The 17,657-nt window shown below is 40.6% G+C and overlaps 1 protein-coding gene across 1 annotated transcript; it reads right to left on the minus strand.

Annotated features, from left to right (window-relative positions):
* Positions 1-6,431: 6,431 nt before the first annotated feature.
* On the minus strand, positions 6,432-16,547 carry ednrab (endothelin receptor type Ab). The gene is made up of 8 exons (XM_060936799.1): positions 16,414-16,547; positions 14,499-15,042; positions 10,947-11,074; positions 10,611-10,809; positions 9,902-10,054; positions 9,543-9,676; positions 7,746-7,854; positions 6,432-7,503 (listed from the first exon to the last, which is right to left on the minus strand). Exons 2-8 carry the CDS (start codon positions 14,985-14,987, stop codon positions 7,372-7,374), a joined length of 1,344 nt encoding a protein of 447 aa, XP_060792782.1. The 5' UTR covers positions 14,988-15,042; positions 16,414-16,547; the 3' UTR covers positions 6,432-7,371.
* Positions 16,548-17,657: the final 1,110 nt, after the last annotated feature.

Here is a 17,657-nt window from a genome sequence, read left to right on the forward strand (position 1 = left end):
TGCTGACGCATCACGCGCAGCCTGTGTGCATCCAGTCTGTGCGGCCGGATTAGCTGGACTATAGCCAATCCAGATCACGGTTCCGTCATATAGGCGTATATTAAACAGAAGAAATGGACTGGGAACACTGGAAACACTGGGGCAAGGAAATACAAGGGCGGCTACGCCCTCCTAGCTGTTCAACAAATGATTAAAAAATAATTTTTACCATCTACATCAGATTATTTGCAGATGAAATATTATACAATGGATTGCTTTGTTTAGTTTGTTTGTTTTTGGTTCATCTTTTGTGGAACCGAAGGTCAACAGCACCACCAACGGTCGTAAATAAACAGGCTACAGAATAGTACAAAGAAGCTCAAATCAAGGCTCAGGCTGATTTCTTTCTCGCCCAGAATGTACATTCTGTACATGCTGCCTACCAGTGACTACGGAAGCGTACAGCTGCTGCCACATCAGGAAAAAAAAACCAGTATTACGTCAAATTGTGAAAAGTTTATTGTGATAACAATATATTTTTCCACGTTATAACAATATATTTAAACATTATTACATAAAACATTTCACGTTATAACGTGATAACTTTAAACACGTTTGAATCTATGGTGTGACTGACGTGCAGACAATAAACTGGGGAATATGGGGAATAAACTGGGTGATATGGGGAATAAACTGGGGAATATGGGGAATAAACTGGGTAATCTGGAGAATAAATTGGGGAATATGGGGGATAAATTGGGGAATATGGGGAATAAACTGGGTGATATGGGGAATAAACTGGGTAATGTGGAGAATAAGCTGGAAAATATGGGAAATAAACTGGGTGATATGGGGAATAAACTGGGTGATAAACTGGGGAATAAACTGGGTGATATGGGGAATAAACTGGGTGATATGGAGAATAAACTGGGTAATGTGGAGGATAAGCTGGAAAATATGAGGATTAAACTGGGGAATATGGGGAATAAACAGGGTAATGTGGAGGATAAACTAGGGAATATGGGGAATACACTGGGTGATATGGGAAATAAACTGGGGAACATGGGGAATAAACTGGGTAATGTGGAGAATAAATTGGGGAATATGGGGAATAAACTGGGTGATATAGGGAATAAACTGGGTAATGTGGAGAATAAGCTGGAAAATATGGGAAATAAATTGGGGAATATGGGGAATACACTGGGTAATGTGGAGAATAAACTGGGGAATAAACTGGGTAATGTGGAGAATAAGCTGGAAAATATGGGAAATAAACTGGGTGATATGGGGAATAAACTGGGTGATATGGGGAATAAACTGGGTGATATGGGGAATAAACTGGGTGATATGGAGAATAAACTGGGTAATGTGGAGGATAAGCTGGAAAATATGAGGATTAAACTGGGGAATATGGGGAATAAACTGGTTAATGTGGAGAATAAACTAGGGAATATGGGGAATACACTGGGTGATATGGGAAATAAACTGGGGAACATGGGGAATAAACTGGGTAATGTGGAGAATAAATTGGGGAATATGGGGAATAAACTGGGTGATATGGGGAATAAACTGGGTAATGTGGAGAATAAGCTGGAAAATATAGGAAATAAATTGGGGAATATGGGGAATACACTGGGTAATGTGGAGAATAAACTGGGGAATAAACTGGGTAATGTGGAGAATAAGCTGGAAAATATGGGGAATAAACTGGGGAATATGGGGAATAAAATGGTTAATGTGGAGAATAAACTGGGGAATATGGGGAATAAACTGGGTGATATGGGGAATAAACTGGGTAATGTGGAGAATAAGCTGGAAAATATGGGGAATAAACTGGGTAATGTGGAGGATAAACTGGGAAATATGGGAAATAAACTGGGTGATATGGGGAATAAACTGGGGAATATGGGGAATAAACTGGGTGAAATAGGGAATAAACTGGGGAATATGGGGAATAAACTGGATAATGTGGAGAATAAACTGGGGAATAAACTGGGTAATGTGGAGAATAAGCAGGAAAATATGGGGAATAAACTGGGGAATATGGGGAATAAACTGGATAATGTGGAGAATAAACTGGGGAATAAACTGGGGAATAAACTGGGTAATGTGGAGAATAAGCAGGAAAATATGGGGAATAAACTGGGTAATGTGGAAGATAAACTGGGAAATATGGGAAATAAACTGGGTGATATGGGGAATAAACTGGGGAATATGGGGAATAAACTGGATAATGTGGAGAATAAACTGGGGAATAAACTGGGGAATAAACTGAGTAATGTGGAGAATAAGCAGGAAAATATGGGGAATAAACTGGGGAATATGGGGAATAAACTGGGTGATATAGGGAATAAACGAGAATATGGGGAATAAACTGGGTAATGTGGAGAATAAGCAGGAAAATATGGGGAATAAACTGGGTAATGTGGAAGATAAACTGGGAAATATGGGAAATAAACTGGGTGATATGGGGAATAAACTGGGGAATATGGGGAATAAACTGGATAATGTGGAGAATAAACTGGGGAATAAACTGGGGAATAAACTGGGTAATGTGGAGAATAAGCAGGAAAATATGGGGAATAAACTGGGGAATATGGGGAATAAACTGGGTGATATAGGGAATAAACGAGAATATGGGGAATAAACTGGGTAATGTGGAGAATAAATTGGGGAATATGGGGAATAAACTGGGGAATATGGGGAATAAACTGAGTGATATGGGGAATAAACTGGGTAATGTGGAGAATAAGATGGAAAATATGGGGAATAAACTGGGGAATAAACTGGGTAATGTGGAGAATAAACTGGGGAATATGGGGAATAAACTGGGTGATATGGGGAATAAACTGGGTAATGTGGAGAATAAGCTGGAAAATATGTGGAATAAACTGGGTAATGTGGAGGATAAACTGGGAAATATGGGAAATAAACTGGATGATATGGGAAATAAACTGGGGAATATGGGGATTAAACTGGGGAATGTGGAGAATAAACTGGGGAATGTGGGGAATAAATTAGATAATGTGGAGAATAAACTGGGGAATATGGGGAATAATCTGGGGAATATGGGGAATAAACTGAGTGATATAGGGAATAAACGAGAATATGGGGAATAAACTGGGTAATGTGGAGAATAAATTGGGGAATATGGGGAATAAACTGGGTGATATGGGGAATAAACTGGGTAATGTGGAGAATAAATTGGGGAATATGGGGAATAAACTGGGTGATATGGGGAATAAACTGGGTAATGTGGAGAATAAATTGGGGAATATGGGGAATAAACTGGGTGATATGGGGAATAAACTGGGGAATGTGGAGAATAAATTGGGGAATATGGGGAATAAACTGGGGAATATGGGGAATAAACTGGGTGATATGGGGAATAAACTGGGGAATATGGGGAATAAACCGGGGAATATGGGGAATAAACTGGGTGATATGGGGAATAAACTGGGGAATATGGGGAATAAACTGGTTAATGTGGAGAATAAACTGGGGAATATGGGGAATAACCTGGGGAATATGGGGAATAAACTGGGTACTATGGCTCATTTACATCATTTAACCAAGTTATATAGGATAAATAAATACCATGAAGGCTCCTGAAAGAGTTGAAAGCTTGGGTATGTCCAAGAATTTTGTGCAGTAAAAAGTTTTAAAACCTTTCTATGGATTTGATTGCTGTATAGATGAAAAGCTTCAATGGAATAAAATAAGTGTTATTTGTTCAGCTTGGAGAATTACTCGTTTTGATTAAAATTAGGTTGTAGCTCATTGTTTACCTTGGTACAGTAGGAAAGAAGTGTCTATTGTATTTTAACAATGTTTTTGAAGTTTGAATCTGTGAATATATTTCCAACTTTACCGCAGTTCAAGGACATGTCCCCTTCACATTCAGTGGTGGCGATGCTCATGCCTCCATGTCACGCTGCATTGATGCAGTAATTCATGGTAAAGGAGCCCCAACCAAGTATTGAGTGTATAAATAAACATGCTTTTCAGAAGTTGGGCATTTTTGTATTATAAATCCTTTTTTGATTGATCTTAGGGAATGTTCTAATATTTTGAGATACTGGATTTCTGATTTTCATGAGCTATAAGCCATAATCATCAAAATTAAAACAAAAAAAGATTTGAAATATTTCACTTTATGTGTCATGAACATAGAATATATGACAGTTTACCTTTCTGAATTAAATTATGGAAAAATAACTTTTTCACGATATTCTAATTGTTTGAGATGCACTAGTACTTCTGTCTGAAATACAAATAGAAAAAAAAGTCTACTGTTTTTTTTAAAACAGCACATTTGAGCAGAAATGGGAGGAAACCAGAGAACCTGAAGGATCAACCCATGTTGACACCACCTACTGCACCAACATGTCGCCCTACTCCATCCATCAATATGTAATAATCAACCCTGTCAGGGTGTTTGCACAAAAGTATTCTGTCTTATTCAGTTTTTCTCTTTTTGTTTGGCCTTTTGTTCTGTTGTAAATGATTTTATTTTAGATTTAAATTGTATTCTATGTTAATTGACTTCACGAATTGACAGTGGATCACAATTATGTGAACATTTCTGTGCCAGTAAGCGAGTTGATTCTGTGGATTGATCCGGACTGTTGTGTCAGCTCCAAGTTGACAGAGAGAGCGGGAGGGAGGGAAGGAGGGAGTGAGACTGGCAAACTCATAGAGTGTGAGTGAGTCAGGGGACATAACCAGGGGGATGGTAGTGGGAAGGGAAAAGAGCGTAATTGCTCACATGTGTAACAACATATGTTCAAACCCACAACTCTGATTAGTTAACTACATGAAAGTGGAGCTGTGCTGATGTTAATTCTTTAACTGCACACTTTATTCTTCAGACACAGGAACAGATTTTACTGCAGCATAAATGAACTTTCCATTGCTTTTCATTGGGAAGAAATTAAGCACAGTAGGACGTGCATTGAAATTCAGTTAAAGAATAAAATAATCAGTGATACTGTGGTGTGATGTGGTTGAGTGTTTTCCTATAACAGCACATCACAAAGCGTTTTATTCCTCTTATACTACACCAACTTGCCAGTGCCAACCATTTGACTTTATTAATAAATGATGTCATAGATTACATTCATTTATAAGTAACTTTAACTTTGTGGTCCTTCTGTGGGACAAGTTCTTTCTTGATATTACTTCTGTAATAGCAGATGGAAGCAGTTGTTCCTTCACGAGCCTCTCTTTTTTTCTCACTTAAAGTGAATAACACAACAACAACAACAATCTACTTTGTCATGTGAAGAAGAAAGAGCAACTTTCCAGTAGTGGAAATCTCACAGTTACAGCTTTACCTCTGACAATTAGAAAGCGTTGACACTGGAGACTCCTTCCAAAAATGTTGAAGTAACGTGTTCTTACAAAATTGTCACCATATCAATGATTGCATGTTTCTTTCTGGGCGGCACGGTGGTGTAGTGGTTAGCGCTGTCGCCTCACAGCAAGAAGGTCCTGGGTTCGAGCCCCGGGGCCGGCGAGGGCCTTTCTGTGTGGAGTTTGCATGTTCTCCCCGTGTCCGCGTGGGTTTCCTCCGGGTGCTCCGGTTTCCCCCACAGTCCAAAGACATGCAGGTTAGGTTAACTGGTGACTCTAAATTGACCGTAGGTGTGAATGTGAGTGTGAATGGTTGTCTGTGTCTATGTGTCAGCCCTGTGATGACCTGGCGACTTGTCCAGGGTGTACCCCGCCTTTCGCCCATAGTCAGCTGGGATAGGCTCCAGCTTGCCTGCGACTCTGTAGAAGGATAAAGCGGCTAGAGATAATGAATGATTGCATGTTTCTTTCTGTATTGGTTTCTGTGGCGTGTCTGCTGTAAATATGTTAATTGTGTTAGCTATTCATAAGTTATCGCTCTTAATATAGAAACAATACCGTATTAAAATGAGCTTTGCAACTACTCTGAGGGTTATAGTTATCGACCAATCAGAATCCAGAATCCAAGTGTGTAAAGCAAAGGATTTAATTATTTAATTATTTAATATATAGTTTATTAAATCACAAAACAAACGATACAGGGGATAGTAAACACAAATCTGTCTCGATACATTCCTGTGATCTTGCTAGATTATCTTTTAAAAGACAAGCCTTGAAACAAATAACCTCTTTAGATGAATTAACAATGGGCGGCACGGTGGTGTAGTGGTTAGCGCTGTCACCTCACAGCAAGAAGGTCCGGGTTCGAGCCCCGTGGCTGACGAGGGCCTTTCTGTGCGGAGTTTGCATGTTCTCCCCCTGTCCGCGTGGGTTTCCTCCGGGTGCTCCGGTTTCCCCCACAGTCCAAAGACATGCAGGTTAGGTTAACTGGTGGCTCTAAATTGACCGTAGGTGTGAATGTGAGTGTGAATGGTTGTCTGTGTCTATGTGTCAGCCCTGTGATGACCTGGCGACTTGTCCAGGGTGTACCCCGCCTTTCGCCCGTAGTCAGCTGGGATAGGCTCCAGCTTGCCTGCGACCCTGTAGAACAGGATAAAGCGGCTAGAGATAATGAGATGAGATTAATTAACAGCGAACCAAGTAAAAATCTTGAAACTTTGAATGTCACTCATGACAATTAGGCATGGTGAGAGGAAAATGTTAACTATATTAATGCTGCAGACGAAATATTTTGTTGCATTTGATTTCAGAAGTGAATGGAACCAGATGCATCATGAAAACAGCACATAATACTTACAAGCCATCATGATGCTGATGCAGTTTGCTCAAAGCATTGTGAAAAGTCAGGATCCTCTTCACTACTAGAGAGAGTTTTACAATGTGATGGCTCGCTTTCCCACAATGATCTTTAAAGAAACCCAGCTCACTGCAGAAGCCAGGCAAAGAGCTTTTTCTGTTTTTGTAGTCAATTTCTTTTAAGCTACACTTCATGACCCGTGTATCAGATATACATCCTGTTGATATTGCACGATGGAAATGATTTTTTTGGGGGGGGGGGGGGGGATATTTTATATTTGCACAGCTCTGAAAAAAGAAAACCCCACAATGTTCAACCTTATAATGTGAATACAACCTAAATGAAACACCAAATAACTTATTGCAAAAGTATATGATGATGTTGTCTTACTGTTACTGTTTAGAGTTCTAACCGGAATAAATATAATATAAAAACATCAATATAATAAAATATAGCATTTTCTACAATAATACTATCAACATGTCAGTCAGCATCAAAACATCATACGCTTTGTATTTGAGAATTTAAACTGATGTGCACAAGCAAAAAAAAGTCTTTTTCAAGCATTTTGAGACGTCAGTTACTTTTGCGAATATTAAGCCATCTCTGCCGCCAGAGTTCATCATCTCAGTGTGTTATCAGTTGCTCTTGGACCATCATGATACTTTAAGTGTGTGCCCTCAATTGTAACTGTCCTTGCGCAATGCTGTGCGGTCTGTAAGGCCGTTCTGTAGGTCAGGGTTCTTGTACTGGGTGCTGGTCCCCATGCTGCTCAGCAGAGAACCCGAATAACAACAACAACACAGGCATGACTGAGGAAGAATGGAGAGAAAGTTAACAAAATGCTGTATATCCACCAATCTGCAACCTTTAGCCCCATATTATAAACAGCATCAGACTAAATCATGTGAAGTTATTCATCCCAGATACAAATATCTTACTACTACCATGCTAGATATGAATAAGCGAGAGTCAAAATACCAGAAATAAAGATGGACTGATGGAGCGGGAGCAGAGAATGTGTGAGAATAAGTGATAAAAGGAGTATCTATACCTTAAAGCAGGTTTTGAACTTCTTGCTGACGAGGTACAGTATGATAGGGTTGATGCAGGAGTTTATAGTCGCCAGGTTTATGCTGAAGTAATCAAGCACCAGCAACAAACTAGCAAACATACAAAGACATTACAGTTACCACTGAATTTATATATTATAAATAATGTGTTTATAACAATTTTGCTCTTAGCATGTTACCAGTCTCACATTGAAAACGTGACGAATGAAACTTTCACATTTGTGGCTTTGACATTTTGAAATTGGAAGGTGGAAATAAAACTGAGGAAACCCTGTTGCTAGGCCAGTACTGAAGCAGACCATAGGCTAGCTGCCTAGGAAACAAAATGACAAATTGATGCCAATTATTCCACTGGGTCAACGTTGGGCTTCCAGAGACACTAAAATGTCATCCATCGTTAAATCCACCTTTCCAATATTGGCACAATGTAATTTTGTCCACTGGGCCAATAGTGGGCCATCAGAATTTCACCCATCCATTATCCGTAACCACTTATCCTGTGCAGGGTCATGGGCAAGCTGGAGTCTATCACAGCTGACTATGGGTGAGAGGCGGGGTACACCCTGGACAAGTCACCAGATCATCGCAGGGCTTACACATAGAGACAAACAACCATTCACACTCACACCAATGGTCAATTTAGAGCCACCAATTAGCCTAACCTGCATGTCTTTGGACTGTGGGGGAAACTGGAGCACCCGGAGGAAACCCATGCAGACATGGGGAGAACATGCAAACTCCACATAGAAAGGCCCTCATCGGCCACTGGGCTCAAACCCAGAACTTTCGTGCTTTGAGGTGACAATGTTAACCACTGCACCACCGTGCCACCCAACAGAGTTTCAATTATTTTTAAATATACCTTGCCAGTGTTGGGTTAGCTTTGGGCCAACTTTGGTGAGGCTTTGGTGAGGCTGTTATAAAAGAAGAAGAAGAAACCTTTATTTGTAACCTTTATTTATTCAGATGGGTTAAATGCAGAAGATGAATTTCGCTGTGCTTGAAGTGTGCACACCTTTATTGTGTGCACACTTCAAGCACAGTGAAATTCATCCTCTGCATTTAACCCATCTGAAGCAGTGAACACATGCACACATTCAGAGCAGTGGGCAGCCACACCAGAGCGCCCGGGGAGCAGTCAGGGGTTCGGTACCTTGCTCAAGGGCACCTCAGCCCAAGGCCACCCCACATCAACATACGGTAACTGCATGTCTTTGGATTGTGGGGGAAACCAGAGCACACCCACACAGACACGGGGAGAACATGCAAACGCCACACAGAAAGGCCCTCGCCGGCAGCTGGGTTCAAACCCAGAACCTTCTTGCTGTGAGGCGACCGTGCTAACCACTTACACCACCGTGCCACCCAAAAGTGCTCCTTCGTCAATGTTGGCACAATGTTGTATCGGGAAGGTCACTATAGCTACTGAAAATATACTTTGGGTCTTGCCAATTTGTTACCTTGTTAATAATGGAGGCTAGGAATTTTGCTAGCTAGTACATAGCTCGTCAGCCTTTAAGACATTGTAGAGCTACAATGAGAGTGGAAACAAAAGAAATATACTGGGAATATCAACAGTGACCCCAGATGTTTTGAGAAATTTTTTAATAAAAAAAAAAACCACTCTGAAAAACTACAATTAAAAAAATCTACCTGGTTTCTGCCAATACTGGGAAACATCACCATTACAGAAAAATAAATTGTGTTTGGAAAACTAAGCATAAATATAAGAAATGTCACAAAGTAATCTGATTTTAGCACATGCTCATGTTTCTTACTTGAGCAGATCACAGCGCTGAGCGTCATGCTGAAAGTAAACCATTTTCTTCAGAATGCGACTCAGGTGGAGAGGAAACCAGCACAGAGCGAAGATTAGCACCAGAGAGAATACAGCCTTCGCTACTTCACGTCGCTGCCAACAAACACACAGAATCACATTCATTCACCATGTACGTTAATATTAGAAAGAGTGTGTCTCAGTTGTTTGGTCAAAAAGACACCACATTCAACGCGACCACATCAGTGAAAAATATAGCAGCTAATAAAGTGTACATAGAAAATAGTCTCATTTCAATTTATAAGGCTTCACTTGCAGTAAACATCCAATACCTCACTGAATCATCTCCAAATGACTCGCCTGTTTGAGGTGTTCACTGAGGGCGATTCTCAGACTTCCTTTCCTGTAATTCAGCATCTCGCAGGTCATCAGAGTGTAGAAGATAGCTGTACACGCTAACGGCATGCAGAAATAAAATCCGAACAACCACCAGTCCTTTGCGTCTCTGTAAAACTGCACACACGGTTTTAATTTTACGATTTAACAGTCCTTTTTTAGTAATCTCTCAACACGTCTGAGGATGTTTGCAGTAGATTTGTTTAGTTTTTACTGTCACTGTACCTTTGCATTGTCTGTAAAAAAAAAACTTCACAGGTAAGTGCTAGCTAGCAAAACGGTTAGCCTATACAGAAGCGAGCATATGATTAGCTTTAAAGTTTACCAGCTGTTTAGCCACAGTGTTTTCTCAGCTTTCAAGTTTAACTGCAGAAATGTAAATGCTATATTTATACACATTATTAATTAATCTGTGCCTGGAAACATGCTAATACACACGTGTATATATGTGACGAGTCATGGAATCCACGGACACATGTCGGCCGAAACGAATCCGAGAAAATCGCAAAGAAGCATTTTCTCGGATTCGTTTCGGCCGACATGTGTCCGTGGATTCCATGATTCGTCACATATTTGCTGGAATATTGGCTTTGTATTTTACAGAGTCCAGGCATGATGTGAGAATAGTTTAGGTTAGACTGAGTGTGTGTGTGTGGTGGGGGGGTTCACTTACAATCATAAACTGTGACTCTGGCTTGAGCATGCAGGTCTGTACAGTCATATTGTTGTGGTCAAAGCTGACCATGTTAAAGCCCACAGCTTCAGGAACAGCCAGAAGAATAGACAACACCCAGATACACATGAGCTCTAGTGCAGTCGAAGCTGGGATTCCCACACCCTGCACACGGCTCCATGAGGCTACGGCACGATACCTGAATACACCATACATTCGAAAAATGTATTAACTACATTCTGTTAACTACATGTATTAAGCTATCTAACTTCATTCTAATAACTATATGTATTAAGCCTGTTTACAGGCTTACACGTGTGAATGTGTGTGTCCTACCTGTCCACACTGAGGGCACACAGGTTGAGCACTGTTATCCCAACTGAAGCCTTTTGCAAGAATGGAAAGAGCTTACACAGGAAGAGTCCAAACACTGTGTCATTAAATGGCCACCTCATCGCCAGCAACTACATCAAACCCAGAAACGTACAAAACACACATTTAGGTTGTCGTCTGTGTTTCTGTAGCATACACTAACACCAGAAACACACAGTATTCAAACTGTAACACACATGAACAAATGTTGGACAGATACCATTTAAGGGCACCATTTAAGGAGAACTTTCTGTCCTGTAGTGTGTGTGTGTGTGTGTGTGTGTGTGTGTTGAGTGGTACATCAATAGAAGATCCAAAATAAGCATGTCAGAGTGACCTAGTGCTGAGACAGTTTGACGCACGCACAAGCACACAAGCACACACACACACTCATACACACACTATCAGTACTTCTGAGTGATGGTGAAGAAGCCCAGGCAGTGGTAGATAATGATGTAATATACTGGAACACTTTGGAAATCTGGATGACTCCGCATTGCAGAGAGTCTCTTGAGGATTTTGTGTGTTTAAAGTGTGTGTGTGTGTGTGTGTGTGTGTGTGTGTGTGTGTGTGCACGCACGCACTAGACCAGCAAGCTTCTCTTATCAGCAGGATCCAGTTACATGTGTTACTAAAAGAGATCACATTTCTTTATGGCATATGAACGTTCATAAACTATACAATCCCACCTGGATTTATACACAAATCTACTTTTTTGTGTGTTTCGGTTGTACGTGCTGTGGAAATTGGGAGTAAAATATCTACTGGATTGGAGACATAACATCAGTGTCATTGTCCTGAAGGTCAACATGTCTAGGTCTAATCCTTTCTGCCTTTGAAACTTGTACAAAAATAAATAAATAAATAAATAAATAAATTCAGACAGAGCATATCATTACACACCAAATCTCCTGTGAGTCATGACACACTAGACTCTCTGATTCAGTGTGATTTGTCTGTGATTCACTGGGGTGCTCTTAATTAAAGCCAAATTTCAGTGCTCTAAAAATTGATATTGTGGATGTTGCAGGTCTAATACGGTTAAAACACACGTGTAAAAGAGTCTACAAAAAAGAGAAACATACAGTAGCATAGGAGGACCTGATGCAACATCAAGTACTTATGAACTATTCAAACAAATCAATGAGTTTTGATCTCATTATGACAGATAATACTGCGATTCATATTATTAAGCAATGTTCTTGTATTAGCTGGAAAGAGAATATGGCTCAATTCCTGGGATACACAAAAGATTTTTCCTGACATAGTAGTGGTAGTCCAAGTCCCTCCAGTGCCAGAACCTGGTCTTCCAAGGCAGTCTCCTGTCCCAGTACTAACCAGGCAGTCTCCTGTCCCAGTACTAACCAGTGCATTGGGTGGCACCAATCTCTATTTCTGTAGCCCTCAGTCTCTCACATAGCTAAGGTTATAGTGGAGGCCTGGTCCTCTGGTAACCACATGAGTTTGACTCCTGACTCACATCTGTATTGCAGTGTGGATCACCAGATGTATGGGTCTTTGGTATGACCCAACCATAAGTAGAACTCACAATCTCCCAGTCAAGAGGCGGACATGTTAACCACTAGGCTAGCTCATGGTAAGTAGTGGTAGTACTGGGGTAATATTAGGAGTAATGGGATAGTAGTGGTAGCAATGGGGTAGTAGTGGGAATATAATAGTAATGGGGCAGTAGAGTGGGGAAACCAAGGCCTAATGGTAAGGGAAGCAGCTTTGGGACCAAAAGATTGCTGGTTCGATTCCCTGGACCAGCAGTAGTGGCTGAAGTACCCTTGAGCAAGGCATCTAACCCCCAATTGCTCCCCAGGCTGCTCTGGGTACATTGTATGTCATTCTGGGTAAGCGTGCCTGCTAAATGCCATGAATGCAATGAATGCTTTGCTTTAAATGTACCAAATAAATTGTTGTAATAATAGACATAAATCTTAATCACAGCTGTATTTCTTTCCTGAAACAAAGAGATAACACTCCACTAGCCATCATTATTTGAGCCAGTGAGAATCCAATGAGCTTCATTACATCTATGAAACTCCATCCATCCATTATCTGTAGCCGCTTATCCTGTTCTACAGGGTCGCAGGCAAGCTGGAGCCTATCCCAGCTGACTATGGGCAAGAGGCAGGGTACACCCTGGACAAGTCGCCAGGCTGACACAGAGACAAACAACCATTCACACTCACACAAGCGGTCAATTTAGAGCCACCAATTAGCCTAACCTGCATGCCTTGGGACTGTGGGGGAAACCGGAGCACCCGGAGGAAACCCATGCAGACACGGGGAGAACATGCAAACTCCGCACAGAAAGGCCCTCGCTGGCTACTGGGCTTGAACCCAGGACCTTCTTGCTGTGAGGCAACAGTGCTAACCACTACACTACCATGCCACCCTCTACCAAACTCATTTCATGTATTCATTGGATCTCAAGGAACCCCTGAAACCCACAACACAGGAGCTGCTTAGGTTTAATTTCCATTAGAGTTGAAATGCAATGTCAATATCTGTATCTATTTACTGCATCAAAAAATCTGCATCTGTATTCAGACTTAAACCAAAAGTCTTTTTTTCCAGCTGCAAGAAATATCGCAAAATACTGGAAAAATTCCTGATGTAGAAATTCCAGCACTGTCTGTATGGTGTCTGAATTCTGGCTCTGACAGTTCCTCAACCTGAGCTCCATCACTCCAGGCCATAATTGTTCTCAGCTAGAGAGGTGCTTGGTAGTGGTTTCTATATCAGAAAATACAAATTAGAGCAGCACGGTGGTGTAGTGATTACCACTGTCACCTCAAAACAAGAAGGTTCTGGGTTCAAGCCCAGTGGCTGATGGGGGCCTTTCTGTGTGGAGTTTGCATGTTCTCCCCGTGTCTGTGTGGGTTTTCTCCGGGTGCTCCGGTTTCCCCCACAGTCCAAAGACATGCAGGTTAGGCTAATTGGTGACTCTAAATTGACCATAGGTGTGAATGTGAATGCTTGTTTGTCACTATGTGTCAACCCTGCGATGATCTGGCGACTTGTCCAGGGTGTACCCCGCCTCTCACCCATAGTCAGCTGGGATAGGCTCCAGCTTGCCTGCGACCCTGCACAGGATAAGCGGTTACGGATAATGGATGGATGGATGGATGGATGGATGGATGGAAAATACAAATTAGTAGCCTAATTTAAAACTAAGAATAAATGAATAAAAGTTGTAAATGCATCATGCAGTATCACACTTTGTGGTTTATGAATGTGGTCTTTATTTGTATCGCAAGCTTCATATCTGACCACTCACATGTGTTACTTTTTTGTTGTTTTTAGCAGATGATCTAATCTAGAGTGATTTAAAAAATGTGGATGGCAACGACAAAACAAAGAATTTAGAGAATCTGCCTCATAACATGAAAGACTACAGGCGGGTGCTAGAGCAGTTTAGTTGGTATAAAAAAGAATATTTTATGTCCAAATTGTTTAAAGTAATACATATTGTTGCTCTGTACAGTTTTGTGGTGAGTATGCTACCTTATAGATGTGGATGGGGATGTCAATGGCAATGTAGATGAGATCTCCCAGTGCCAGGCTGGCGATCAGGGCATTGGGGCCATTTCTCATGTTCTTGTGGAGGCATATGATCCTTAGAAGCGTGGCATTGCCCACTACACCCACCACAAAGATCACACATGACAGCACTGTGTTCACATACTTAAACACGACTTTCATAGATGTCCTGCGCAAACATGCTGGTGGGGGACGAAGAGGGTGAGCACGCACTGATCCATTCCCAGAAACGAGAGTTGATGAGGAGTGAGAGGAGGCAAGAGTGGCAGGTTTAGGTTCGGGGCTCACACCCTCACTCAAGGTCAGAGGTGAAAGGGTGGCATGAAGGTCAGGAAGCAGGATGGCAACTGGGTCACTAGAGAACAGGAAGTCCTCTGAGGAGTTTGATTGGCAGTTGCCGTGTCTCATCAGCGCGCAGGATATGGTTGCTATTAGCACCGTGACCCAGGGCATCGTGGGACGGCACGATTTAATGCAAGGCAGAGGTGGGTTTTTTTCTGAAATCTAACTGGGGAGAAAGAAAATCAGCATGTTAGTATGGCACTACTGATATCGCTGATGTTTATTTTAGTTTTAGAGTTGAATTCACAAGAGTGTACTGTTAAGATCAAGTTTAAATGAATTGTAAATCATGTTCTATTTTACTGCTCGGTTGTAAGAAATACTAGGCAGTTAATTGGAGCAATTAATGAGAGAGATGAAGAGATCTCAAGAGATGTGGAGGGAAATGTGTTAGCCGAATGAGTAAACAGTTCTGTTTTAAGATTTATCTGGAAAAAGAGAGATAAAGGAAACGACAGGGCAAAAAACAGGGATAGAGAAAAAACAAGACGTTTAGATAGCACTCAGTTCTATAAGAATTACATAATCTATCACATCACATATGATATATATCACTGTAAAAAATTATTTGTTGTTTTGACTTTAAAAAGTTAGTACCTGGGCTGCCTTAAAATTTTGCATTCATTGAAATTCATATAGTAAGTTAAATTGTTCGTCTCATTGTGTTAACTTATTATATTAATTTCAATGAACTCAAAATTTTAAGGCAGCCTGGGTACTAACTTTTTTAAGTTAAAACAAATACTGTTTTACAGTGTACCATGATATATATGACACAGTATAACAAAAATATCTACAATTACAAATCACCCTAAACATTTTAGATTTTAAATGTCACATTACTTATCACATTACTTGTCTCAGTGAATAACAGTTGTTGAGTGTTCTGATCATTTTGCCGAGACTGAAAAGTATATTTAAATGCCATTTATCACAATATCAATATCATATGATAATATTGTACATCCCCAATATAGAGTATGCACAAAGAGGAAAACAAAATCAGTGTTGTCCAAGAGTCGGCTCATTTTTAATTTAAAACTGGACATTGTTCAAAACAAAGAAAGGAAATCTTTAATATCTTGAATATTCCATATGAACGATTCTGCACTATTTCTAGGTCACTATTCAATTTTAAATTTGGCTATTTTATGATATTTTGTGATATTGTACAAAATATTCGAGTTTTCCCAAGTCTGCTCCTTTCCACTGAACAGGGTATATATAGATGACCTAACAAGGATCAGGGTTTATACTTGTAACAAATCTGTGACTCCATCCCAGCTTGCATGCAACAGGGGGAAGTAACACATGCTCGGAACTTCTGAAATTCATGTAAATATTTCTAAATGTTTTCTAAAAACTCAGGTTGCTGATGATAATATAACTTGGAATGGAAAAAAAATACAAAAGAGCATTCTTGTAGTGATTTCAGATTTCTGCACCCCACAGTAGAGGTTTTATGGGAGAGAAATAATAATAATAATAATAATAATAATAATAATAATAATAATAATAATAATAATAATTCACTCACCTTGTGGAAATGTTGTCCTAGAATCTTTTGACTCTCCTCTCACTTAAAACTATCCTTTAAGATCCTGGCAGAGCGTGTGGAGTTCAGAGAAGTATGTGTCTTGCACTTGAGCATGCAGTGTGTGTGTGTATGGTGCTGTTATGACAGCTGGGGGAAGACAGAAGTTTAACTCCTCTTATAATTCCTCCCTCTTCTCTCTCTCTCTCTCTCTCTCTCTCTCTCTCTGGGATGTGGCTTTCCTGGAGTCAGTTCTTATTTCATGTTTAACTAACTGGAACCCCCCTGCGTCCAACAACCCCCAAAGAGCATTTCACACACACACACACACACACACACACACACACACACACACACACACACACACACACACACACACACTAATATAACCTAAGAAATCTCTCCACAGCGTCATAGCTCAGCCTGTTAATTGCTAACTGGAAACTGTTTAAAGCCCAGTTCAACTGACTTTTCTTTTCAACTCGAGCACTTCAGTACAACCACATACAGTGTATGACATTTAATGTCCCATAAGGCACCAAACACTATATACAGGACTGATTCTCAACAAAAAATGAACCTATAGTAACAATGAGAGAAAGAGATGCACGGACCACTTAGTGGACTTCCTCTCAATTTAGATTAAAACCAGTTTAAAATGATTTGACTAGCGGGCACACTGCACATTTAATCTAATGATTAAAACAAGAATCTGCATTATTTTGTTTCTTAACCTGAGACTACATGTACATATGTTCACTATTAATGGAACGCCATATTTTGTTCCTCTAAGAACATAGTATTTCAACATAGTATTTCCTATTATTCCTTGTATTTATCCCAGTGGTCATTAGTGATGTGTCATTTGCAAATGAGTCGACTCTGAGTTGGAATTTTCAGGTGAGCAATGGGAGATGACTCGCATGTCTGAATTTTGCAATGATGATGATGATGATGATGATGAAGAAAAGGCCTTTATTTGTCACATGTACACTTAAGCATTTAACCCAGCTGAAGCAGTGAACACACAGATGCACACACAAGTGAGCAATGAGCACACACACATCCCCAGAGCAGTGAGCAGCGATGCTACAGCACCCGGGGAGCAGTTGGGGGTTTGGTGCCTTGCTCAAGGGCACTTCAGCCATGATATAGAGGGAGGGGAAAGTGCTGTTCATTCACTCAACTCCCCTCAAGTTTTGCCTGCCAGTCCCAGGAATCAAACCCAAGGCTGTTTCTCTAACCTT

Source organism: Neoarius graeffei, chromosome 13 (assembly GCF_027579695.1).
Source record: "Neoarius graeffei isolate fNeoGra1 chromosome 13, fNeoGra1.pri, whole genome shotgun sequence".
Taxonomy (NCBI): Eukaryota; Metazoa; Chordata; class Actinopteri; order Siluriformes; family Ariidae; genus Neoarius; species Neoarius graeffei.

Bases quoted from the DNA above. Each gene is read 5' to 3' on its own strand.
- ednrab (XM_060936799.1), bottom strand. From the start codon at position 14,987: ATGCCCTGGGTCACGGTGCTAATAGCAACCATATCCTGCGCGCTGATG. The intron at 7,855-9,542 runs GTAAGAAACATG...TATGTTTGCTAG, and splicing joins CAGCGCTGTGATCTGCTCAA to TTTGTTGCTGGTGCTTGATT. The intron at 7,504-7,745 runs GTATAGATACTC...ATTCTTCCTCAG, and splicing joins AGTTCAAAACCTGCTTTAAG to TCATGCCTGTGTTGTTGTTG.